The following is a 27,000-nucleotide window of genomic DNA, read 5'->3' as shown; positions in this document are numbered from 1 at the left end:
TTAGATTATGTATGATAACAGGCTACATTAGACTATATATGGATAACATGCTACACTAGACTATATATGGAAAACATGCTACACTAGACTATATATGGATAACAGGCTATATTAGACTATATATGGATAACAGGCTACATTTGACTATATATGGATAACAGGCTATATTACACTATATATGGATAACAGGCTACATTAGACTATGTATAGATAGCAGGCTACATTAGACAATATATGGATAACAGACCACAGACTATATATGGATAACAGTCTACATTAGACTATATATGGATAACAGACCACATTAGACTATATATGGATAACAGACCACATTAGACTATATATGGATAACAGGCTACATTAGACTATAAATGATGGCTACATTAGACTATATATGATAACAGGCTACTTTAGATTATGTATGATAACAGGCTACATTAGACTATATATGGATAACATGCTACACTATACTATATATGGATAACATGCTACACTAGACTATCTATGGATAACAGGCTATATTAGACTATATATGGATAACAGGCTACATTAGACTATATATGGATAACAGGCTACATTAGACTATATATGGATAACAGGCTACATCAGACTATATATGGATAACATGCTTCATTAGACGATATATGGATAACAGGCTACATTAAACTGTATATGGGCATGCTACATTAGACTATATATGGATAACAGGCTACATTAGACTATATATGGATAACAGGCTACATTAGACTATATATGGATAACAGGCTACATTCGACTATGTATAGATAGCAGGCTACATTAGACAATATATGGATAACAGGCTACATTAGACTATATATGGATAACAGACCACAGACTATATATGGATAACAGTCTACATTAGACTATATATGGATAACAGACCACATTAGACTATATATGGATAACAGACCACATTAGACTATATATGGATAACAGGCTACATTAGACTATAAATGATAACTGGCTACATTAGACTATATATGATAACAGGCTACATTAGATTATGTATGATAACAGGCTACATTAGACTATATATGGATAACATGCTACACTAGACTATATATGGAAAACATGCTACACTAGACTATATATGGATAACAGGCTATATTAGACTATATATGGATAACAGGCTACATTTGACTATATATGGATAACAGGCTACATTAGACTATATATGGATAACAGGCTACATTAGACTATGTATAGATAGCAGGCTACATTAGACAATATATGGATAACAGGCTACATTAGACTATATATGGATAACAGACCACAGACTATATATGGATAACAGTCTACATTAGACTATATATGGATAACAGACCACATTAGACTATATATGGATAACAGACCACATTAGACTATATATGGATAACAGGCTACACTAGACTATATATGGATAACAGACCACATTAGACTATATATGGATAACATGCTACATTAGACTATATATGGATAACATGCTACACTAGACTATATATGGATAACAGGCTACATTAGACTATATATGGATAACAGGCTACATTAGACTATATATGGATAACAGGCTACATTAAACTGTATATGGACATGCTACATTAGACTATATATGGATAACAGGCTACATTAGACTATATATGGATAACAGGCTACATTAGACTATATATGGATAACAGGCTACATTCGACTATGTATAGATAGCAGGCTACATTAGACAATATATGGATAACAGGCTACATTAGACTATATATGGATAACAGACCACAGACTATATATGGATAACAGTCTACATTAGACTATATATGGATAACAGACCACATTAGACTATATATGGATAACAGACCACATTAGACTATATATGGATAACAGGCTACATTAGACTATAAATGATAACTGGCTACATTAGACTATATATGATAACAGGCTACATTAGATTATGTATGATAACAGGCTACATTAGACTATATATGGATAACATGCTACACTAGACTATATATGGAAAACATGCTACACTAGACTATATATGGATAACAGGCTATATTAGACTATATATGGATAACAGGCTACATTTGACTATATATGGATAACAGGCTACATTAGACTATATATGGATAACATGCTACATTAGACTATGTATAGATAGCAGGCTACATTAGACAATATATGGATAACAGGCTACATTAGACTATATATGGATAACAGACCACAGACTATATATGGATAACAGTCTACATTAGACTATATATGGATAACAGACCACATTAGACTATATATGGATAACAGACCACATTAGACTATATATGGATAACAGGCTACATTAGACTATATATGGATAACAGGCTCCATTAGACTATATATATGGATAACAGGCTACATTAGACTATGTATAGATAGCAGGCTACATTAGACAATATATGGATAACATGCTACATTAGACTATATATGGATAACAGGCTACATTAGACTATATATGGACAACAGGCTACATTAGACTATATATGGATAACATGCTACATTAGACTATATATGGATAACAGGTTAAATTAGACTATATATGGATAACATGCTACATTAGACTATATATGATAACAGGCTACATTAGACTATATATGGATAACATGCTACATTAGACTATATATGGATAACATGCTACATTAGACTATATATGATAACAGGCTACATTAGACTATATATGGATAACATGCTACACTAGACTATATATGGATAACATGCTACATTAGACTATATATGATAACAGGCTACATTAGACTATATATGGATAACATGCTACATTAGACTATACAGTATATAGACAGAAGCAGTCAATACAGCAGACTATGATGTCAACAATATATAATAATATGATTGTGGTATGTTGTCATACAGTGTTTGTGTGATGAAATGTGACTTTGTCAAGTAGCCAGTGTTGTGTTTCACCATTCTATCTGATTCATTTCCAGTTTGTAATGTTGTTATTAGCCCAACATTATTGAGGACATTATTATCAGGATGGTGCAGTAATGTTGAGATGCCAGTAGGAGGAGCTCTAGTCTAGAACACTGGAACCTTCAGTACCACTTTGATGCAGCTGATGAGGAGTGTAAATCGAATGTGTTTGTAGAATAGAATGAATGACATCATGGAACTGACCAAATGTAAATGGAACTTTGACCTGTTCCATGTAGAACTCAGAGGGACAAGGCAACACATTCTAAGATATTATAAACATTCCATATAGAATAGTCAACATATTGTTAACATGGTTCTGTATTTATATAAAAGTGGAAATGGGGGACATTTTGTCCATTATAGAAATGTACGTCCACTCTAATACATTAATCTTTATTTTCTGACTTGCTGTTCTACATGTCATGCATATTAATAACTCAAAGAGGAAGGAGAGGGCAGTTTTGCATCAGCTACTTGTGTTCTGACTACTATAAATATGTATCAACCACAGAACTGACACGTACTAACAGTTCCCACACACTACCAGTAAGTTGACTCACTGTACAAGACTCTCCCCTTCACTTCACTCTGTAAGTACTGTAATTACAATAAAATATATAGTTTTGGGTTATTTGTTTTTAGTAATAAGTCATATACTTGAGGGTAATGTATAATTTTACTTCTTGTTCTGAGCTGTGTTTTGGTTGTTACATCAGGGTCAGTATTCATAAAGTGTCTCAGTGTAGGAGTGTTGATCTACATAGTGATGAGATGATTAACCAGGGTAAAATAGACATGCAAACAAACATTGTGGCACTGCAGGGTGTGTGTGTGTGTTTGATGGTTAGTCTTTAGGCTGCTGTACAGCTTGACGGACCATAGAGGCTTGAACATTGATCCTCCTATATCTGGGGTTCTGAACAATCAATGTAGAAATATGTGTTTACAGTACTACACATTTGTTCAATAAGTGATTGTTGTTGTTAATGATGATGGGGGTGGTGATGGTGACTTTTTTGTATCCATTAGGAAATTATTTTTGTATCATACATCATGTCATCTTAAATAGAGAGACGTAGACAGACATGCAACACGTCACACACATTACATGCATAGTACAATAGACTTACAGACAGACAGTATTCACATAGACCATATAGCACAATACAACAACACAATATGAGCCTGGTTCATTTTTAGTAATGAGGCCCTGGACCCCCTTTACAGTTTATACTTCAATATATCAGGTGGAGTTATTCACCAGCTATAGAGTGAGTTGTTGTTTATGTTTCTAAGACTGCAGGGTGGGAGATGCAACAATGGCCTTGAGAACAGCAGGAAGTGTGTTGGTGGTCTTTCTCTGGTCTGTAGCAGGTATGGTCTCATTCTTATCTTTAAGTTGCCCTGTTTATCAGTCTACAGACATTTCTAAAAGCATAACCATTTTTATGTTCTACTGTCGACACATTTGGTGTCTCCACTTCCCTTTAAAAAGTTGTCTTTCTCACCTCACTGAGTGAATCTTATCTGTGGTTTCCATTCACACTCAACCAAAGAGTATCAATGTCTCAACTCAACTAAAAGGTTAAGAATCATGTTATTTTGGTGTGTTTTGTTAGGCGTCTCCACTTCACTTTAAATAGTTATCTTTCACACCTCACTGAGTGATGTTTATCTGTGGTTTCCATTCACACTCACATCAGGAACTATGACAACAATGTGGACAAACCCTACTCAGTTTGAAATTGGTCCATCTTAATGAGAAAAACTAAATGCACAACCCTCCACAGAGTTAATCATATTTTCACACGACTCTCCCCTTGTACTGTAAACCAAATGGCACCCCTCCCCCTCACATAATCAACTCAAAATAATGTTTTCAACCACAGAGAAGCGACTCAATTTTTTGGGGTAATGCTGTGTTCAATTGGTTGTAATCTTGGACTGAGCAGACCTTCCCATACAATTCCAATCAACTCCATGAAATACATAATTCTACCAATCCAATTCACAATATAATTTACAAACAAAATACCCTTTCAAACATATTTCCCATAAATACAGGTATTTTATCAACCAGCATATTTGAGTTAGAACAAATATTACAACAAATATTATGGTTTATCTTTTTTTATGAAATTGAAATTGTAACCAGCTCTGCAATGCTTGTTTGAAAAAGACAGATACTTTGAAGGTTTCATTTTCTATTCATCGAACGTTAGACATGGCAATCTGCACAAAGACAAAATGGCCATTTATCAACAAGGCATGAGCTTTTCTTAGTAATCGACTTGAGAACCATTTTGGGTTCAAGTAAAACTTTTGTATCAGTGAAGCTTTTAGAGAGTTTTAGTGCTTTTATATTTGATCATCTCAACCCACCCAGTTAGTAATCATTATATAGCGACTGTGTGTTTATAAATGTGAAAATTGACTTCGCCACTTCAACATGTTTTTGTGGCACAGTTAATTCCACGCAGAGTTATTGGCCAGAAGGTTGAGGGTTCGCCGACTCAGATTTTCAACATTTTGACGCCATATTTGTATGTACAGTATATAAAATATATGCAACACATTTTCCACCAACAGGTTTCTGTGCCAAAACACCACACAACCAAGACAGACACAAAAGTCTAAAGACTTCGAGCACTTCAATATCATGGTTTTCATTTTGAAAACCACAATCAATTCTCGATCGCAATTTGGACAAACAGAAAATACATCCCTCCTTACCTTGTAGGCCAACCCAGTATTGAAGGCTTGACAATCTCTGAATGTCATTCAACTTGTTGGTGTTTTGTGACAGATTTCTCTTTCCATTAATGAAATGGCTGCTGCTCAGTTTGGATTGATTGATTTTATTTGTCAGACACATTAATACAGACACATTACAGAGATAGACACATTAGAGAGATACAGACACATTACATTAATACAGACACATTAGAGATACAGACACATTACAGAGATACAGACACATTACATTAATACAGACACATTAGAGATACAGACACATTACATTAATACAGACACATTAGAGATACAGACACATTACAGAGATACAGACACATTACATTAATACAGACACATTAGAGATACAGACACATTACAGAGATACAGACACATTACAGAGATAGACACATTAGAGAGATACAGACACATTACATTAATACAGACACATTAGAGATACAGACACATTAGAGATACAGACACATTACAGAGATACAGACACATTACAGAGATAGACACATTAGAGAGATACAGACACATTACAGAGATACAGACACATTACAGAGATAGACACATTAGAGAGATACAGACACATTACAGAGATAGACACATTAGAGAGATACAGACACATTACAGAGATACAGACACATTACATTAATACAGACACATTAGAGATACAGACACATTAGAGATACAGACACATTACAGAGATACAGACACATTACAGAGATAGACACATTAGAGAGATACAGACACATTACATTAATACAGACACATTACATAGATACAGACACATTAGAGAGATACAGACACATTACATAGATACAGACACATTACAGAGATACAGACACATTAGAGAGATACAGACACATTACATAGATACAGACACATTACATTAATACAGACACATTACATTAATACAGACACATTAGAGAGATACAGACACATTACATAGATACAGACACATTACATAGATACAGACACATTACAGAGATACAGACACATTACAGAGATACAGACATATTACAGAGATACAGACACATTACAGAGATACAGACACATTACATAGATACAGACACATTACATAGATACAGACACATTACAGAGATAGACACATTACAGAGATACAGACACATTACATAGATACAGACATATTACAGAGATACAGACACATTACATAGATACAGACACATTACATAGATACAGACATATTACAGAGATACAGACACATTACAGAGATACAGACACATTACATAGATACAGACACATTACATAGAGACAGACATATTACAGAGATACAGACACATTACAGAGATACAGACACATTACAGAGATACAGACACATTACAGAGATACAGACACATTACAGAGATACAGACACATCACATACAGACACATTACATACAGACACATTACAGAGATAGACACATTACAGAGATACAGACATATTACAGAGATACAGACACATTACAGAGATACAGACACATTACATAGATACAGACACATTACATAGATACAGACACATTACAGAGATACAGACACATTACAGAGATACAGACACATTACAGAGATACAGACACATTACAGATATACAGACACATTACATACAGACACATTACTGAGATAGACACATTAGAGGTACAGACACATTACAGAGATACAAACACATAGATACAGACACATTACAGAGATAGACACATTAGAGGTACAGACACATTACAGAGATACAGACACATAGATACAGGCACATTACAGAGATACAGACACATTACAGAGATACAGACACATTACAGAGATACAGACACATTACAGAGATACAGACACATTACAGAGATACAGACACATTACAGAGATACAGACACATTACATAGATACAGACACATTACAGAGATACAGACACATTACAGAGATACAGACACATTACAGAGGTACATACACATTACAGAGATACAGACACATAGATACAGGCACATTACAGAGATACAGACACTTTACAGAGATACAGACACATTACAGAGACATTACAGAGACAGACACATAGATACAGACACATTACAGAGATACAGACACATAGATACAGACACATTACAGAGATACAGACACATAGATACAGACACATTACAGAGACAGACACATTAGGGAGATACAGACACATTGCATAGGTACAGACACATTACAGAGATACAGACACATTACAGAGGTACAGACACATTACATAGACACAGACACATTACATAGATACAGACACATTACAGAGATACAGACACATTAGCTAGATACAGACACATTAGAGGTACAGACACATTAGAGGTACAGACACATTACAGAGATACAGACACATTACAGAGATACAGACACATTATAGATACAGACACATTAGAGATACAGACACATTAGAGAGATACAGACACATTACAGAGATACAGACATATTACAGAGATACAGACACATTACAGAGATACAGACACATTACATAGATACAGACACATTACAGAGATACAGACACATTACAGAGATACAGACACATTACAGAGATACAGACACATTAGAGATACAGACACATTAGAGATACAGACACATTAGAGAGATACAGACACATTACAGAGATACAGACATATTACAGAGATACAGACACATTACAGAGATACAGACACATTACATAGATACAGACACATTACAGAGATACAGACACATTACAGAGATACAGACACATTACAGAGATACAGACAAAAAATACCCAACCTTCAAATATGTTTAAGTACAATTCTTACAAGCCTTTGGCTGGTCTGTAACTTATTCTTCAGATGTTTGGTGCTGCTGGTGAACCATGCTGTGCAGCATAATCAAAGTGAGACTGTACTAGCGCATTTGCCAGAGTCTATAAGGTGTCTATAGTCAGGTTTCCATTCAATTTGCAATACATTTTCATTAAAATATTTTAGAATCTGCATAAAAATAGTATGCACATTTTCCCATCATAGTTGTGTTTCCGTCAAATAGATTTTTGCAGTTAAAAGTCCATCTCATTTCCAACTCTATTAATATTTACAGGCCTTCTGATGGTTTCCAACTCTATTAATATTTACAGGCCTTCTGATGGTTTTCAACTCTATTAATATTTACAGGCCTTCTGATGGTTTCCAACTCTATTAATATTTACAGGCCTTCTGATGGTTTCCAACTCTATTAATATTTACAGGCCTTCTGATGGTTTCCAACTCTATTAATATTTACAGGCCTTCTGATGGTTTCCAACTCTATTAATATTTACAGGCCTTCTGATGGTTTCCAACTCTATTAATATTTACAGGCCTTCTGATGGTTTCCAACTCTATTAATATTTACAGGCCTTCTGATGGTTTCCAACTCTATTAATATTTACAGGCCTTCTGATGGTTTCCAACTCTATTAATATTTACAGGCCTTCTGATGGTTTCCAACTCTATTAATATTTACAGGCCTTCTGATGGTTTCCAACTCTATTAATATTTACAGGCCTTCTGATGGTTTCCAACTCTATTAATATTTACAGGCCTTCTGATGGTTTCCAACTCTATTAATATTTACAGGCCTTCTGATGGTTTCCAACTCTATTAATATTTACAGGCCTTCTGATGGTTTCCAACTCTATTAATATTTACAGGCCTTCTGATGGTTTCCAACTCTATTAATATTTACAGGCCTTCTGATGGTTTCCAACTCTATTAATATCTACAGGCCTTCTGATGGTTTCCAACTCTATTAATATCTACAGGCCTTCTGATGGTTTCCAACTCTATTAATATTTACAGGCCTTCTGATGGTTTCCAACTCTATTAATATTTACAGGCCTTCTGATGGTTGTCACATATAAATGTTGCAGTATATATTGAATGTGCCAACTCTGTTATTGGCATGTGCTCTCCAGCCAACAGCTTGCAGAGACAGTGCAGGTGTAGCCTACATGATGAGATTATTATGGACAAAAGTGTAAGATTCATTTTATTTGTCAAACTGCAGCCAATCATCATGTGACCAGAATAAGAACCTCAATATTTATTGAAAGGAGCATCAAGCTCATCACTGTGCACTTTCACCACCCTGTGAAGTCCATAATGTATTTCATCTGTAGCTTAATAACCTGCATGCTGTCCCATGATGTTGGCCCATTTTTATCCAACATACTTTATTTGCATAAAAAGGTTGGATGGAAGCCGGGTTCATGTCAGGACATTTTCAGGATTCTGGAATGACATTTTGGACGAAGGTGCACATGACTAAAGGAGACGTCTGAAGTTGCCTAATCAGATTAAAACATTGTGACTGGTTGTGTTTATGCCACATATACAAGGTAATACATTTTAAATGATTATTTAGGCTATACTGAAGCCTTACGTCTAATGTACGAGAGGAATAGCTGGCTCGGGATTGGAGAGGAGGCAGATCTGGTTAAGCTTTCCTGAATAGCTGGGTCTGCCGGGAGAATATATGGCCACATTATCATAGGAGGACTTGGGAGAATGATGCTCTGAAACAGACAGTGCATATCAGTATCAGAACTAAAAACACAGCCATACTGGCCTGCTACTGTGCCTTCCTAGACCTTAAACTGTTGTAGACCCACAACGGATTCAAATGGAATGAAACATACAAATCACAGGGCGTTTGCACCGTTATTCATGATATTTCACCACAGAGTATAATTTTGTACTCACTTAAAAACCACATTGCAACTATTCATTGCATTGTTGTTTGGTAGTCTAGTCTAGGTAGGATCGTCCTTAAACAAGATCATTGGGGGGCTTTTTAAACTGTGTGTCTCATGTTCTTTCTTGCGCAATGATGCACCTGGTCTCTCTGCTGCCTATCAGGTCTCTCTGCTGACTATATCTGGTCTCTCTGCTGCCTATTCCTATTTGTTCATGTGAATTCATATTGAAAATGTGTGCAGCTTTGAATGATTTTATGTGTGGTATGATTGCTAATTAGCCTATTACAGATCTGGACAAACAATCCACATACCACTATTGTCACTATGAATGAGGAACAGAGGGAAGGATAGACAGTTAGATAGAATATACTGACCTGTGGTAGGTAGACTATACTGACCTGTGGTAGGTAGACTATATTAACCTGTGGTAGGTAGACTATACTGACCTGTGGTAGGTAGACTATACTGACCTGTGGTAGGTAGACTATATTAACCTGTGGTAGGTAGACTATATTGACCTGTGGTAGGTAGACTATATTAACCTGTGGTAGGTAGACTATATTAACCTGTGGTAGGTAGACTATATTAACCTGTGGTAGGTAGACTATACTGACCTGTGGTAGGTAGACTATATTAACCTGTGGTAGGTAGACTATACTGACATGTGGTAGGTAGACTATACTGACCTGTGGTAGGTAGACTATACTGACCTGTGGTAGGTAGACTATATTAACCTGTGGTAGGTAGACTATACTGACCTGTGGTAGGTAGACTATACTGACCTGTGGTAGGTAGACTATACTGACCTGTGGTAGGTAGACTATACTGACCTGTGGTAGGTAGACTATACTGACCTGTGGTAGGTAGACTATACTGACCTGTGGTAGGTAGACTATACTGACCTGTGGTAGGTAGACTATATTGACCTGTGGTAGGTAGACTATATTGACCTGTGGTAGGTAGACTATATTGACCTGTGGTAGGTAGACTATATTTTATTTTATTTTTTATTTGACCTTTATTTAACCAGGCAAGTCAGTTAAGAACAAATTCTTATTTTCAATGACGGCCTAGGAACAGTGGATTAACTGCCTGTGGTAGGTAGACTATACTGACCTGTGGTAGGTAGACTATACTGACCTGTGGTAGGTAGACTATATTGACCTGTGGTAGGTAGACTATATTGACCTGTGGTAGGTAGACTATATTGACCTGTGGTAGGTAGACTATACTGACCTGTGGTAGGTAGACTGTACTGACCTGTGGTAGGTAGACTATACTGACCTGTGGTAGGTAGACTGTACTGACCTGTGGTAGGTAGACTATATTAACCTGTGGTAGGTAGACTATGGATGTGTAAAAGCGTAGTGTATAATGGAAGTACCAAAACACCTTGATATAGTGGAGGCCATGCAAGAAGATGAGGACATTTAGCTAGCATGGAAGAAATTAGCATGGAGTAAAACCTGCAAAATAGCGAATGTAAACCAGAGAAACAACACACTACCCTCCCCTGTGGCCAATACAAAACACAAAACCCTCCCTAAAGCAATAACAACAAGTTAGACAACCCACCACTATTTTGGGGCCCCGAAGGTAAATTGCGATCTGTAAGATCACATTAGTGAAGGAAATGAAGAAATGTATTAAAATGTTGGAAATGAACGCTGGAATTAAACTATTAACTATGCAAATGAGTGGAAGCAGTGTGCAGGGATAGGCGGGACGCAAATGTCTCAACTGGCCAACTGCCAGGGAAAATGCAGAGCGCCAGATTCATATAAAATACAATAAAAATCTAACTTTCATTAATTCACACATGTAAGATACTCAATTAAAGCTACACTCGTTGTGAATCCAGCCAACGTGTCAGATTTTAAAAATGCTTTTTGGCAAAAGCATAAGAAGCTATTATCTATTATCAGCCTGCACCATCTGCACCAGCAGTAAACAAAGGAGTTAGCATATTTCAACCCTGCAGGCGCTACACAAAATGCTGAAATAAAATATAAAACATACATTACCTTTGACGAGCTTCTTTTGTTGGTACTCCAATATGTCCCATTAACATCACAATTGGTCCTTTTGTTCGATTAATTCTGTCCATATATATCCAAAATGTCTATTTATAAAGCGCGTTTGATCCAGAAGAAAACAGCTTACAAAAAATGCAATGTCACTACAAAATATTTCAAAAGTTGCCTATGAACTTTGCCAAAATATTTCAAACTACTTTTGTAATCCAACTTTAGGTATATTTTAAACGTTAATAATCGATAAAATTGTAGACGGGGCAATCTGTGTTCAATACAGGAAAGAAAACAAACCAGCGACACTTTTCACATCTTAGGCAAATCACAAAAGTGTCCCCAGTTCTTAGCTGGCCTACTTCTTCATTGCACAAAGGAATAACCTCAACCAAATTCCAAAGACTGGTGACATCCAGTGGAAGCGGTAGGAACTGAAAAAAGGTCCCTAAGAAATATCCCTTGGCAATAACAAGTGAGGGAAGAGAGAGAGGACAAAAACAAATTCTGAACAGTTAGTCCTCGGGGTTTTGCCTGCTACATAAGTTCTGTTATACTCACAGACATGATTCAAACAGTTTTAGAAACTTTAGCGTGTTTCTATCCAAATCTATGAATAATATGCATATCTTATATTCTTGGCATGAGTAGCAGGAAGTTGAAATCGGGCACGCTATTTATCCAAAAGTGAAAACTCTGCCCCGTAGGAAATAGAAGCCTGGCTCAAATAGAAGCCTGTCTGTAAAAAAGCGCCTGTTGTTTCTAAGTGATTTAACGGTAGGCAAATAAACACCCAGGCTAATTGAAGATTTACGGTAGGCCAGGCTTCACAAGCTATAGTAGCATGGCACACCTTGATCTGTTATCTCTCGATCTGTCCCTTAGTCTGGCTTAATTCTGATACCATTGTGTTGCGTGACTGTTTCAGTGGTACTGGGTCAGGATGGCTGGAGTGTGACTTACACCACTCAGAGTATCTGTACCTTCAAGGAGTCAACAGTAGAGCTGTCCTGCTCTTACACATATCCCAGTGGTACAGTCACAACAGCCTTCTGGTACACTGAATCGGGGACTGGTAAAGAACCTGAAGATCTAGGTCAGGACCCAGAGTATGCAGGTCGTCTGGAGTATCATGAGGATAAGAAGAATGGTCACACACTGAGAATCACAGACTTGAGAGAGAGTGACTCTGCTGAGTACAAGTTCAGATTTATAACAGATCAGACTGGAGGGAAATATATTGGCAGTCCTGGAGTCACTCTGTCTGTCACAGGTACAGTTACATTCAATATAGTTAAACTGTTGAATTTCATTTAGTTCAGGAAAATGTCTTGGTTTGTGTTTATGTTTGTATAACATAGGATTTCTTCCATCTTTGTATTAGAATGATAAGTCAGTGATAAAGGGATTTACAGTGATATTGTTTTTTCTCCAGGTCTTCAGGTGAAGGTGACTGGTGGACATCAGGATAAGACACTGACCTGTAGCACCACCTGTACTCTGACTGACAACCCCACCTACATCTGGTACAAGAACGGACACAAAGTAAAGGAGGACACTTCCAGCCTGTACTCAGACTCCTTTAGTGATGCAGACAGTTACTCCTGTGCTGTAAAAGGCCGTGAGGACCTTCACTCTCCTGCAGTGTGTGAGTGTGGACTTTTTAATACAAATTTATTATGAATACAATGTTGTTTAAAGTTGTGATACGGAATATTGATCATTATTCAATAATTCCGTTTTTTTCTCAGTTCTGTAAACTGTTCAACATTTACAACATCAGTGTATAGTAGTAGATATTGTAATTTAAGATTTATAAAAGGTGTTATATTGTCTTCTTGTCTTTCAGGTCAGAAGTGTTGGAGTGTGACTTACACCCATCAGAATATCTGTGCTTTGAAGGGGTCAACAGTGAACATATCCTGCTCTTACACATATCCCAGTAATCATGAGATCAAAACAGCTTTCTGGTTTACTAAACGGGAGTCTGGTATTGGTCCTAAAGATCTGAGCTCAGTGCCAGGGTATGAAGGTCATATAGAGTACCTTGGGGATAAGGAGAGTGACTGTACCCTGAGAATCACAGATCTGAGATTGCGTGACTCTGCTGGGTACATGTTCAGATTCATAACATCTGGAGAAAAGTTCTCTGGCTCACCTGTCTCCCTGACTGTCACAGGTAATCTGTCACACATTTCACACACAGTTGAAGTCAGAAGTTTACATACACCTTAGTCAATGTAAAGGTTTTCCTCCTCTTCGTCTGAAGAGGAGAGGCGAGAAGGATCGGAGGACCAATATGCGGCGTGTTGAGTGTCGATGGTTTTTTAATAAGAAATACTCCAAATGAACACAACTGATTCAAAAACAATAAACGTGAAACGAACGAAAACCGAAACAGTACCGTGTGGTGAAAAACACAGACACGGAAACAAACACCCACAAACAAACAGTGAAACCCAGGCTACCTAAGTATGATTCTCAAACAGAGACATCTACTGACACCTGCCTCTGATTGAGAACCATACTAGGCCGAAACATAGAAATGCCCCAAAACATAGAAAAACAAACAGACTGCCCACCCAACTCTCGCCCTGACCATACTAAATAAATACAAAACAAAGGAAATAAAGGTCAGAACGTGACAGTCACATACATTTAAACTCAGTTTTGAACAATTCCTGACATTTAATGCTAGTAAAAATTCCCTGTTCTAGGTCAGTTAGGATCACCACTTTATTTTATGATTGTGAATTGTCAGAATAATAGTAGAGATAATTATTTATTTCAGCTTTGATTTCTTTCATCACATTCCCAGTGGGTCAGAAGTTTACATACAGTCAATTAGTATTTGGTAGCATTGCCTTTATTGTTTAACTTGGGTCAAACGTAGTCTTCCACAAGCTTCCCACAATAAGTTGGATGAATTTTGTCCCATTCCTCCTGACAGAGAAGGTGTAACTGAGTCAGGTTTGTAGGCCTCCTTGCTCGCACACGCTTTTTCAGTTCTGCCCACAAATTTTCTATAGGATTGAGTTCAGGGCTTTGTGATGGCCACTCCAATAACTTGACTTTGTTGTCCTTAAGCAATTTTGCCACAACTTTGGAAGTATGCTTGGGGTCATTGTCCATTTGGAAGACCCATTTGCAACCAAGCTTTGACTTCCTGACTGATGTCTTGAGATGTTGCTTCAATATATCCACATAATTTTCCTGCCTCTTGATGCCATCTGTTTTGTGAAGTGCACCAGTCGCTTTTTCAACAAAGCACCACCACAACATGATGCTGCCACCCCCGTGCTTCACAGTTGGGATGGTCTTCTTCAGGTTGCAAGCCTCCCCCTTTCCTCTAAACATAAGATGGTCATTATGGCCAAACAGTTCTGAGAGCTATGACGGCTGCGTGGTCGCATGGTGTTTATATTTGCGTACTATTGATTGTACAGATGAACGTGGTACCTTCAGGCGTTTGGAAATTGCTCCCAATGATGAACCAGACTTGTGTAGGTCTACAATTTTTTCTGAGGTCTTGGCGGATTTCTTTAGATTTTCCCAAGATGTCAACCAAAGAGGCACCGAGTTTGAAGGTAGGCCTTGAAATACTTCCATATGTACACCTCCAATTGACTCAAATGATGTTAATTATCCTATCAGAAGCTTCTAAAGCCATGACATAATTTTCTGGAATTTCCAAGTTGTTTAAAGGCACAGTCAACTTAGTGTATGTAAACTTCTGACCCACTGGAATTGTGATTCAGTGAATTATAAGTGAAATAATCTGCCTCTCACACAATTATTGGAAAAATTACTTGTGTCATGCACAATGTAGATGTTCTAATCGACTTGCCAAAACTATAGTTTGTTAACAAGCAATTTGTGGAGTGGTTGAAAACGAGTTTTAATTATGACTCCAACCTAAGTGTATGTAAACTTCCAACTTCAACTGTAGATTACTTTAATTACCTTATTAAGGGCAGTAATACAGGCTTAGTAGTGGTATGTAACAGAAAAATAACAAATATTGTATTTCACATCAGAGGACATAGAGTTGAAGTCGGAAGTTTACATACGCTTAGGTTGGACACCAATCCCGAAGAAGTTAAAACTTTCCACCTTCTCCACGACTGTCCTGTCGATGTGGATGGGGGGGGGTGCTCCCTCTGCTGTTTCCTGAAGTCCAAGATCATCTCCTTTGTTTTGTTGATGTTGAGTGAGAAGTTATTTTCCTGACACCACACTCCGGGGGCCCTAACCTCCTCCCTGTAGGCCGTCTCGTCATTGTTGGTCATCAAGCCTACCACTGTAGTCTGCAAACTTGATGATGGAGTTGGAACCGTGCATGGCACGCAGTCATAGGTGAACAGGGAGTACAGGAGAGGGCTGAGAACGTACCCTTGTAGGGCCCCAGTGTTGAGGACCAGCTGGTTGTAGATATTGTTTCCTATCTTCACCCCCTGGGGGCAGCCCGTCAGAGAGTCCAGGACCCAGTTGCATACGGGACCCAGGGTCTTAACGACGAGTTTGGATGGCACTGAGCTGTAGTCATTGAAGTGTAGTCATGTTTCCGTTCTTACGTAGGTATTCTTCTTGTCCAAATGGGATAGGGCAGTGTGCAGTGTGTTGGCGATTGCATCATCAGTGGACCTATTGGAGCGGTAAGCAAATTGGAGTGTGGGTCTTGGTCTATCACCAAGTCAGGTGATATGAGACTTGACTAGTCGCTCAAAGCACTTCATGATGACAGAAGTGAATGCAATGGGCGATAGTCATTTATTTCAGTTACCTTAGTTTTTTTGGGAACAGGAATAATGGTGGCCCTCTTGAAGCATGTGGGGAGAGCAGACTGGGATAGGGATTGATTGAATATGTCCGTAAACACACCAGCCAGCTGGTCTGCGCATGCTCTGAGGACACGGCCAGGGATGCCATCTGGGCCGGCAGCCTTGCAAGGGTTAACCCGTTTAAATGCTTTACTCACGTCAGCAACGGAGAAGAAGAGCCCACAGTCTATGGTAGCGGGCCATGTCAGTGGCACTGTATTGTCCTCAAAGCGAGCAAAGAAGTTGTTTAATTTGTCTGGGAGTAAGACATTGGTGTCTACGACGGGGCTGGTTTTCTTTTTGTTATCCGTGATTGACTGTAGACCCTGCCACATACGTCTCGTGTTTGAGCCGTTGAATTGCGACTCTACTTTGTCCCTATACCGACGCTTTGCTTGTTTGATTGCCTTGCGGAGGGAATAGCTGCACTGTTTGTATTCGGTCATGTTTCCAGTCGCCTTGCCATGGTTAAAAGCGGTGGTTCGCACTTTCAGTGTTCAATTCTGCCATCAATCCACGGTTTCTGGTTAGGAAACGTTTTAATAGTCACAGTGGGTAAAGCATCTCTGATGCACTTGCTAATAAACTCGCTCACCAAGTCAGCATATACATCAATGTTATTGCCTGATGCTATCCGGAACATATCCCAGTCCACGTGATCGAAGCAATCTTGAAGGGTGGAATTCGATTGGTCAGACCAGCGTTGAATAGACCTGAGTATGGAAGTTTCCGGTTTTAGTTTCTGTCTATAGGCTGGGAGCAACAAATTAGAGTCATGATCAGATTTGCCGAAGGCAGGGCGGGGGAGGGTTTTGTATGCATCACAGAAGTTAGAGTAGCAGTGATCCAGAATGCTACCAGCTTGAGTCACGCAGTCGATATGCTGGTACAATTTAGGAAGGCTTGTTAACAGGTTGGCTTTGTTAAAATCCCCAGCTACAATAAATGCAGCCTTGGGATGTATGGTTTCCAGTGTGAAGTTCTTTCAGGGCCGACGAGGTATCTGCTTGGGGGGGATATACACGGCTGTGACTATAATCCAAGAGAATTCTCTTGGAAGATAATGCTGTTGGAATTTGATTGTAAGGAATTCTAGGTCAGGTGAACAGAAGGACTTAAGTTCCTGCATGTTGTTATGATTACACCACAGGTATTGAATCATAAGGCATACACCCCCTCCCTTCTTCTTACCAGAGAGATGTTTGTTTCTCTTGGCGTGTTGCATGAAGATACCGGGTTGCTGTACCGACTCTGACAACGTATCCATAGTGAGCCATGTTTCCGTGAAAGAGAGAATGTTACAATCTCTGATGTCTCTCTGGAAGGCAACTTGTCTGGAGAATGGACATTGGCGAGTAATATGCTCGGAAGCGGTGGATGGTGTGCTCGCCTTCTGCGTCTGACCAGTAGGCCATCTGCCTCTCCTGCGGCGACCACGTTGTTTTGGGTCGGCCTCTGGGATAAGATCTGACGTCAGGGTGGAGTTCCGAACAAGGGATCCACTTCGGGAAAGACATATTCCTGGTCTAAATGTTGGGAAGTTGACGTCGCTTTAATATCCAATAGTTCTTCCCGGCTGTATCTAATAACACTTGAGATTTTCTGGGCTAACAATGTAAGAAATAATACATTAAAAAACAAAGAACTTTTCTAAGGACCCGAAGCGAGGTGACCATCTCTGTCAGCGCCATCTTGTGTCGACGCTTGGCATAGCTCATGGTGATCTTAGGCTTGTGTACGGCTGCTCGGCCATGGGAACCCATTTCATGAAGCCCCCGACGAACAGTTATTGTGCTGAAGCTCCAAAGGCAGTTTGGAGCTTGATAGTGAGTGTTGCACCCCAGAACAGACGATTTTAAAGTGCTAAGCGCTTCAGCACTCGGCGGCCCCGTTCTGTGAGCTTGACTTGTGTGGCCTACCAATTTGCGGCTGAGACGCTGTTGCTCCTAGATGTTTCCACTTCACAATAACAGCACTTACAGTTGAATGGGGCTGCTCTAGCAGGGCAGAAATTCGACAAACTGACTTCTTGGAAAGGTGGCATCCTATGACGGTGACATGTTGAAAGTCACTGAGCTCTTCAGTAAGGCCATTCTACTGTCAATGTTTGTCTATGAGGATTGCATGGCTGTGTGCTCGATTTTATACACCTGCCAGAAACGGGTGCAGCTGTAATAGCTGGATCCACTAATTTGAAAGGGTGTCCACATACTTTTGAATATATTGTGTGTTTACAGTGCCTTGCGAAAGTATTCGGCCCCCTTGAACTTTGCGACCTTTTGCCACATTTCAGGCTTCAAACATAAAGATATAAAACTGTATTTTTTTTGTGAAGAATCAACAACAAGTGGGACACAATCATGAAGTGGAACGACATTTATTGGATATTTCAAACTTTTTTAACAAATCAAAAACTGAAAAATTGGGCGTGCAAAATTATTCAGCCCCCTTAAGTTAATACTTTGTAGCGCCACCTTTTGCTGCGATTACAGCTGTAAGTCGCTTGGGGTATGTCTCTATCAGTTTTGCACATCGAGAGACTGACATTTTTTCCCATTCCTCCTTGCAAAACAGCTCGAGCTCAGTGAGGTTGGATGGAGAGCATTTGTGAACAGCAGTTTTCAGTTCTTTCTACAGATTCTCGATTGGATTCAGGTCTGGACTTTGACTTGGCCATTCTAACACCTGGATATGTTTATTTTTGAACCATTCCATTGTAGATTTTGCTTTATGTTTTGGATCATTGTCTTGTTGGAAGACAAATCTCCGTCCCAGTCTCAGGTCTTTTGCAGACTCCATCAGGTTTTCTTCCAGAATGGTCCTGTATTTGGCTCCATCCATCTTCCCATCAATTTTAACCATCTTCCCTGTCCCTGCTGAAGAAAAGCAGGTCCAAACCATGATGCTGCCACCACCATGTTTGACAGTGGGGATGGTGTGTTCAGCTGTGTTGCTTTTACGCCAAACATAACGTTTTGCATTGTTGCCAAAAGTTAAATTTTGGTTTCATCTGACCAGAGCACCTTCTTCCACATGTTTGGTGTGTCTCCCAGGTGGCTTGTGGCAAACTTTAAACAACACTTTTTATGGATATCTTTAAGAAATGGCTTTCTTCTTGCCACTCTTCCATAAAGGCCAGATTTGTGCAATATACGACTGATTGTTGTCCTATGGACAGAGTCTCCCACCTCAGCTGTAGATCTCTGCAGTTCATCCAGAGTGATCATGGGCCTCTTGGCTGCATCTCTGATCAGTCTTCTCCTTGTATGAGCTGAAAGTTTAGACGGACGGCCAGGTCTTGGTAGATTTGCAGTGGTCGGATACTCCTTCCATTTCAATATTATCGCTTGCACAGTGCTCCTTGGGATGTTTAAAGCTTGGGAAATCTTTTTGTATCCAAATCCGTCTTTAAACTTCTTCACAACAGTATCTCGGACCTGCCTGGTGTGTTCCTTGTTCTTCATGATGCTCTCTGCGCTTTTAACGGACCTCTGAGACTATCACAGTGCAGGTGCATTTATACAGAGACTTGATTACACACAGGTGGATTGTATTTATCATCATTAGTCATTTAGGTCAACATTGGATCATTCAGAGATCCTCACTGAACTTCTGGAGAGAGTTTGCTGCACTGAAAGTAAAGGGGCTGAATAATTTTGCACGCCCAATTTTTCAGTTTTTGATTTGTTAAAAAAGTTTGAAATATCCAATAAATGTCTTTCCACTTCATGATTGTGTCCCACTTGTTGTTGATTCTTCACAAAAAAATTCAGTTTTATATCTTTATGTTTGAAGCCTGAAATGTGGCAAAAGGTCGCAAAGTTCAAGGGGGCCGAATACTTTCGCAAGGCACTGTAGGAGGATATTAATGATTTGTTTCCTTTTACTCTAGATGTTGTGTTGGAGATGGAGCCTACATCTGTGTCAGAGAGGGAGAATGTCACACTGACATGTAGAACCAACTGTACACTGGACCCCATCACAGTCTACAGTTGGTTTAAGAATGGACAGTCTATACCAAACAGCAACACCTCCTCTCCTGTCTATATCCTATTCTCAGTCAGCAGTGAGGATACAGGCAGATACTCCTGTGCTGTAGAAGGACATGAGGATCTCCCCTCTGCTGAAGAGACTCTCACTGTCAGATGTAAGTACATGGGGTTCAAATCATTAGCTTGGTATATTAACATTGTAATAATTTTGTATCTATCTCCAGTTGTATTATTTATTAAGGAAAATCATGTGATTGTAATTTTTCTCAATGTAATTATTTTAATATATCTTGTAAAATGCACCGATGTACTTTATTTGCTAAATCTAATGTCTTCAGAAAGCCAAGATAATATATACAATAACCAAGATGTTAATGTCTTTTTAATGGTCCTTTACCAGATGGCCCAAAGGACACCTCAGTGTCAGTCAGTCCCTCTGGTGAAATAGTGGAGGGCAGTTCAGTGAATCTGACCTGCAGCAGTGATGCCAACCCACCTGTGGAAAACTACACCTGGTACAAGAGGAATGTAACCTCACCAAAAGCATCAGGACAGAGTTACACCATCCATAACGTCAGCTCTGAGGACAGAGAGGGATACTACTGTGAGGCTCTGAACATTATAGGGAGAGAGACTATCCCTGTCCATATTAATGTTATATGTAAGTATGACACATTCTGTCCATTTTTGGTGCTCTGTAATTTTACAGATTTCATTCTGACATCATGCATTTATAAACTCATGACCCTGCAGCAGTGTTTTCCTGGGTTCCTGTGGTGGGGGTGGGGGCTGTCCTGACTGCTGGAGCTCTTCTTGTCACCATCTACTGCTATATGAAGAGGTGAGCCAGCCATTTACATCTACTGTATTAGTAACATATCAACTTCCACTAGAGTTCAGTAGAGAGCAGAACTCACTCTGTCCCTCTTTACAGGAGATCCACAGGAGGAAGTGATACCACAGCAGACACACTGGTAATAATGTCAACAACAGAAGTTATTTTAATCCTAATAACATAGACAGTAAGAAAATTAATTTACATAAAAATGTAGAGGGAGTGGTTCGTAAAGTGCTAATTCAGAGTGTCTTCTTTCAGATTCAGGGACTCCCCTGTGACACAGCCCCTCAGATAGATGCTGAGCCCTCCGATTATGAGAACTGGAGCGAACCACCAAAGAACCTGGAAAGTGACACAGACCCTCAGATAGATGTTGAGCCCTCCGATTATGAGAACTGGAGCGAACCACCAAAGATCCTGGAAAGTGACACATATCCTCAGATAGATGCTGAGCCCTCCGATTATGAGAACTGGAGCGAACCACCACAGAACCTGGACTGAAGAGAACCACCACAGAACCTGGATTGAAGAGAACCACCACAGTACCTGGACTGAAGAGAACCACCACAGAACCTGACTGAAGAGTACCACCACAGAACCTGGACTGAAGAGAACCACCGCAGAACCTGACTGAAGAGAACCACCACAGAACCTGACTGAAGAGAACCACCACAGAACCTGACTGAAGAGAACCACCACAGAACCTGACTGAAGAGAACCACTACAGAACCTGGACTGAAGAGACCCACCACAGAACCTGGACTGAAGAGAACCACCACAGAACCTGACTGAAGAGAACCACCACAGAACCTGGACTGAAGAGACCCACCACAGAACCTGACTGAAGAGTACCACCACAGAACCTGGACTGAAGAGAACCACCGCAGAACCTGACTGAAGAGAACCACCACAGAACCTGACTGAAGAGAACCACCACAGAACCTGACTGAAGAGAACCACCACAGAACCTGACTGAAGAGAACCACCACAGAACCTGACTGAAGAGAACCACCACAGAACCTGGACTGAAGAGAACCACCACAGAACCTGACTGAAGAGAACCACCACAGAACCTGACTGAAGAGAACCACCACAGAACCTGGACTGAAGAGAACCACCACATAACTTGGACTGAAGAGCTACAGCATCAAACCAAAGCTAGGCCTCATAATGCTATTCTCTTACTATCATAATGCTTTATAGTCTAGAAGGTTTGAGACAATGAGCTTTAACTTCTGAGTGAATGCTGGAATTTAGATTGTTCTCCTAATGATACAGTATGTATATATATGATAAATACAGTTTGTATATAGATGATAAATGGGATAGATTATGCTTCTGCTATTTTTCTATAAGATTTAGCCTTTTCCAGATTTTATTACATTTCATGTAGAAATATGTTGAACTATTCATTAGCTCTGCTCCTTCAGGTGTTTAGTAAGCCCACTGCATGCTAGGTAATGCTAGTATCAACATCCCATCCAACACAGCAGAAACTATAGTAAGACCACCACATGTTAGGTAATGCTAGTATTAACAGCCCATCCAACACAGCAGAAACTATAGTAAGACCACCACATGCTAGATAATGCTAGTATCAACATGCCATCCAACACAGCAGAAACTGTAGTAAGACCACCACATGCTAGGTAATGGTAGTATCAACATCCCATCCAACACAGCTGAAACTACAGTAAGACCACCACATGCTAGATAATAATAGTATCAACATCCCATCCAACACAGCTGAAACTACAGTAAGACCACCACATGCTAGATAATAATAGTATCAACATCCCATCCAACACAGCTGAAACTACAGTAAGACCACCACATGTTAGGTAATGCTAATATTAACAGCCCATCCAACACAGCTGAAATTATAGCTAGCCTTGATTAGTAATCACAGCGTCAGCTTCCCCACTAAGGTCCAATGTGATAACTTGAAATCTGAGGAAGAACGTCAGGTTTAAGAAGTAGTATGACATTTTAAATGATGCCGTACATCTATGAATACAGTGCCTTGCGAAAGTATTCGGCCCCCTTGAACTTTGCGACCTTTTGCCACATTTCAGGCTTCAAACATAAAGATATAAAACTGTATTTTTTTGTGAAGAATCAACAACAAGTGGGACACAATCATGAAGTGGAACGACATTTATTGGATATTTCAAACTTTTTTAACAAATCAAAAACTGAAAAATTGGGCGTGCAAAATTATTCAGCCCCCTTAAGTTAATACTTTGTAGCGCCACCTTTTGCTGCGATTACAGCTGTAAGTCGCTTGGGGTATGTCTCTATCAGTTTTGCACATCGAGAGACTGACATTTTTTCCCATTCCTCCTTGCAAAACAGCTCGAGCTCAGTGAAGTTGGATGGAGAGCATTTGTGAACAGCAGTTTTCAGTTCTTTCCACAGATTCTCGATTGGATTCAGGTCTGGACTTTGACTTGGCCATTCTAACACCTGGATATGTTTATTTTTGAACCATTCCATTGTAGATTTTGCTTTATGTTTTGGATCATTGTCTTGTTGGAAGACAAATCTCCGTCCCAGTCTCAGGTCTTTTGCAGACTCCATCAGGTTTTCTTCCAGAATGGTCCTGTATTTGGCTCCATCCATCTTCCCATCAATTTTAACCATCTTCCCTGTCCCTGCTGAAGAAAAGCAGGCCCAAACCATGATGCTGCCACCACCATGTTTGACAGTGGGGATGGTGTGTTCAGCTGTGTTGCTTTTACGCCAAACATAACGTTTTGCATTGTTGCCAAAAAGTTCAATTTTGGTTTCATCTGACCAGAGCACCTTCTTCCACATGTTTGGTGTGTCTCCCAGGTGGCTTGTGGCAAACTTTAAACAACACTTTTTATGGATATCTTTAAGAAATGGCTTTCTTCTTGCCACTCTTCCATAAAGGCCAGATTTGTGCAATATACGACTGATTGTTGTCCTATGGACAGAGTCTCCCACCTCAGCTGTAGATCTCTGCAGTTCATCCAGAGTGATCATGGGCCTCTTGGCTGCATCTCTGATCAGTCTTCTCCTTGTATGAGCTGAAAGTTTAGAGGGACGGCCAGGTCTTAGTAGATTTGCAGTGGTCTGATACTCCTTCCATTTCAATATTATCACTTGTACAGTGCTCCTTGGGATGTTTAAAACTTGGGAAATCTTTTTGTATCCAAATCCGGCTTTAAACTTCTTCACAACAGTATCTCGGACCTGCCTGGTGTGTTCCTTGTTCTTCATGATGCTCTCTGCGCTTTTAACGGACCTCTGAGACTATTACAGTGCAGGTGCATTTATACGGAGACTTGATTACACACAGGTGGATTGTATTTATCATCATTAGTCATTTAGGTCAACATTGGATCATTCAGAGACCCTCACTGAACTTCTGGAGAGAGTTTGCTGCACTGAAAGTAAAGGGGCTGAATAATTTTGCACGCCCAATTTTTCAGTTTTTGATTTGTTAAAAAAGTTTGAAATATCCAATAAATGTCGTTCCACTTCATGATTGTGTCCCACTTGTTGTTGATTCTTCACAAAAAAATACAGTTTTATATCTTTATGTTTGAAGCCTGAAATGTGGCAAAAGGTCGCAAAGTTCAAGGGGGCCGAATACTTTCGCAAGGCACTGTATATGCTTAATGATAAAAAGATCCAGTAATGCTCGACTGCTGAACAGCGCATATAGCGGCCAACAGCATTTGGTCCAGCACGATGGTGGTAGATATCACCCACTCTCACTAAAACTACTGTAGCAGAGTGAGTCTCATCAGGGTATAAGATGCCTGCATACTCACTATGTACAAGCATGCATGATAACATGCGTAAATGTATTACTAGCAGAAGATTAATAAGAATGAACAACAGTAGCTAATACATGATGACTAGAATGAAGTGATCGCTACAGTAGCATACAATGTAAAGATGGACCGACAGGGAGGACTAACTATGTAAAGAGGGACCGACAGGGAGGACTAACTATGTAAAGAGGGACCGACAGGGAGGAATAACTATGTAAAGATGGACCGACAGGGAGGACTAACTATGTAAAGAGGGACCGACAGGGAGGACTAACTATGTAAAGATGGACCGACAGGGAGGACTAACTATGTAAAGATGGACCGACAGGGAGGACTAACTATGTTAAGATGGACCGACAGGGAGGACTAACTATGTAAAGATGGACCGACAGGGAGGACTAACTATGTAAAGATGGACCGACAGGGAGGACTAACTATGTTAAGATGGACCGACAGGGAGGACTAACTATGTAAAGATGGACCGACAGGGAGGACTAACTATGTAAAGATGGACCGACAGGGAGGACTAACTATGTAAAGATGGACCGACAGGGAGGACTAACTATGTAAAGATGGACCGACAGGGAGGACTAACTATGTAAAGATGGACCGACAGGGAGGACTAACTATGTAAAGATGGACCGACAGGGAGGACTAACTATGTAAAGATGGACCGACAGGGAGGACTAACTATGTAAAGATGGACCGACAGGGAGGACTAACTATGTAAAGATGGACCGACAGGGAGGACTAACTATGTTAAGATGGACCGACAGGGAGGACTAACTATGTAAAGATGGACCGACAGGGAGGACTAACTATGTAAAGATGGACCGACAGGGAGGACTAACTATGTAAAGATGGACCGACAGGGAGGACTAACTATGTAAAGATGGACCGACAGGGAGGACTAACTATGTAAAGATGGACCGACAGGGAAGACTAACTATGTAAAGATGGACCGACAGGGAGGACTACCTATGTAAAGATGGACCGACAGGGAGGACTAACTATGTAAAGATGGACCGACAGGGAGGACTAACTATGTAAAATACAGAACAGGATTAGAACATGGCTAATACATCAGAGCCTAAACCTACTGTTGTAGATAAGGATGAAGTAAATATTAGAGTGACACAAATTATACC

At 39.6% G+C, this 27,000-nt stretch overlaps 2 protein-coding genes across 2 annotated transcripts in view; both read left to right on the top strand.

The window, feature by feature from the left end:
• Positions 1-4,268: 4,268 nt before the first annotated feature.
• LOC139402203 (uncharacterized) overlaps positions 4,269-27,000 on the top strand; it is a 71,721-nt gene continuing 48,989 nt past the window's right edge. The window contains exons 1-3 of the mRNA XM_071146309.1: positions 4,269-4,323; positions 13,325-13,669; positions 13,832-14,044. Of these exons, the coding sequence (XP_071002410.1) occupies positions 4,269-4,323; positions 13,325-13,669; positions 13,832-14,044 (613 nt within the window). The remainder of the gene's footprint in view (positions 4,324-13,324; positions 13,670-13,831; positions 14,045-27,000) is intronic.
• LOC139402205 (B-cell receptor CD22-like) lies at positions 21,115-25,557 on the top strand. The gene is made up of 5 exons (XM_071146312.1): positions 21,115-21,363; positions 21,609-21,869; positions 21,962-22,049; positions 22,143-22,182; positions 22,305-25,557. The coding sequence occupies exons 1-5, from the start codon at positions 21,123-21,125 to the stop codon at positions 22,545-22,547; spliced, it is 873 nt and encodes a 290-aa protein (XP_071002413.1). The 5' UTR covers positions 21,115-21,122; the 3' UTR covers positions 22,548-25,557.

This window comes from Oncorhynchus clarkii, unplaced genomic scaffold, assembly GCF_045791955.1.
Source record: "Oncorhynchus clarkii lewisi isolate Uvic-CL-2024 unplaced genomic scaffold, UVic_Ocla_1.0 unplaced_contig_14044_pilon_pilon, whole genome shotgun sequence".
In the NCBI taxonomy this organism is placed as follows: Eukaryota; Metazoa; Chordata; class Actinopteri; order Salmoniformes; family Salmonidae; genus Oncorhynchus; species Oncorhynchus clarkii.
The sequence above is the reverse complement of the archived record's forward strand: the minus strand, read 5'-3'. Positions and strand labels throughout refer to the sequence as shown.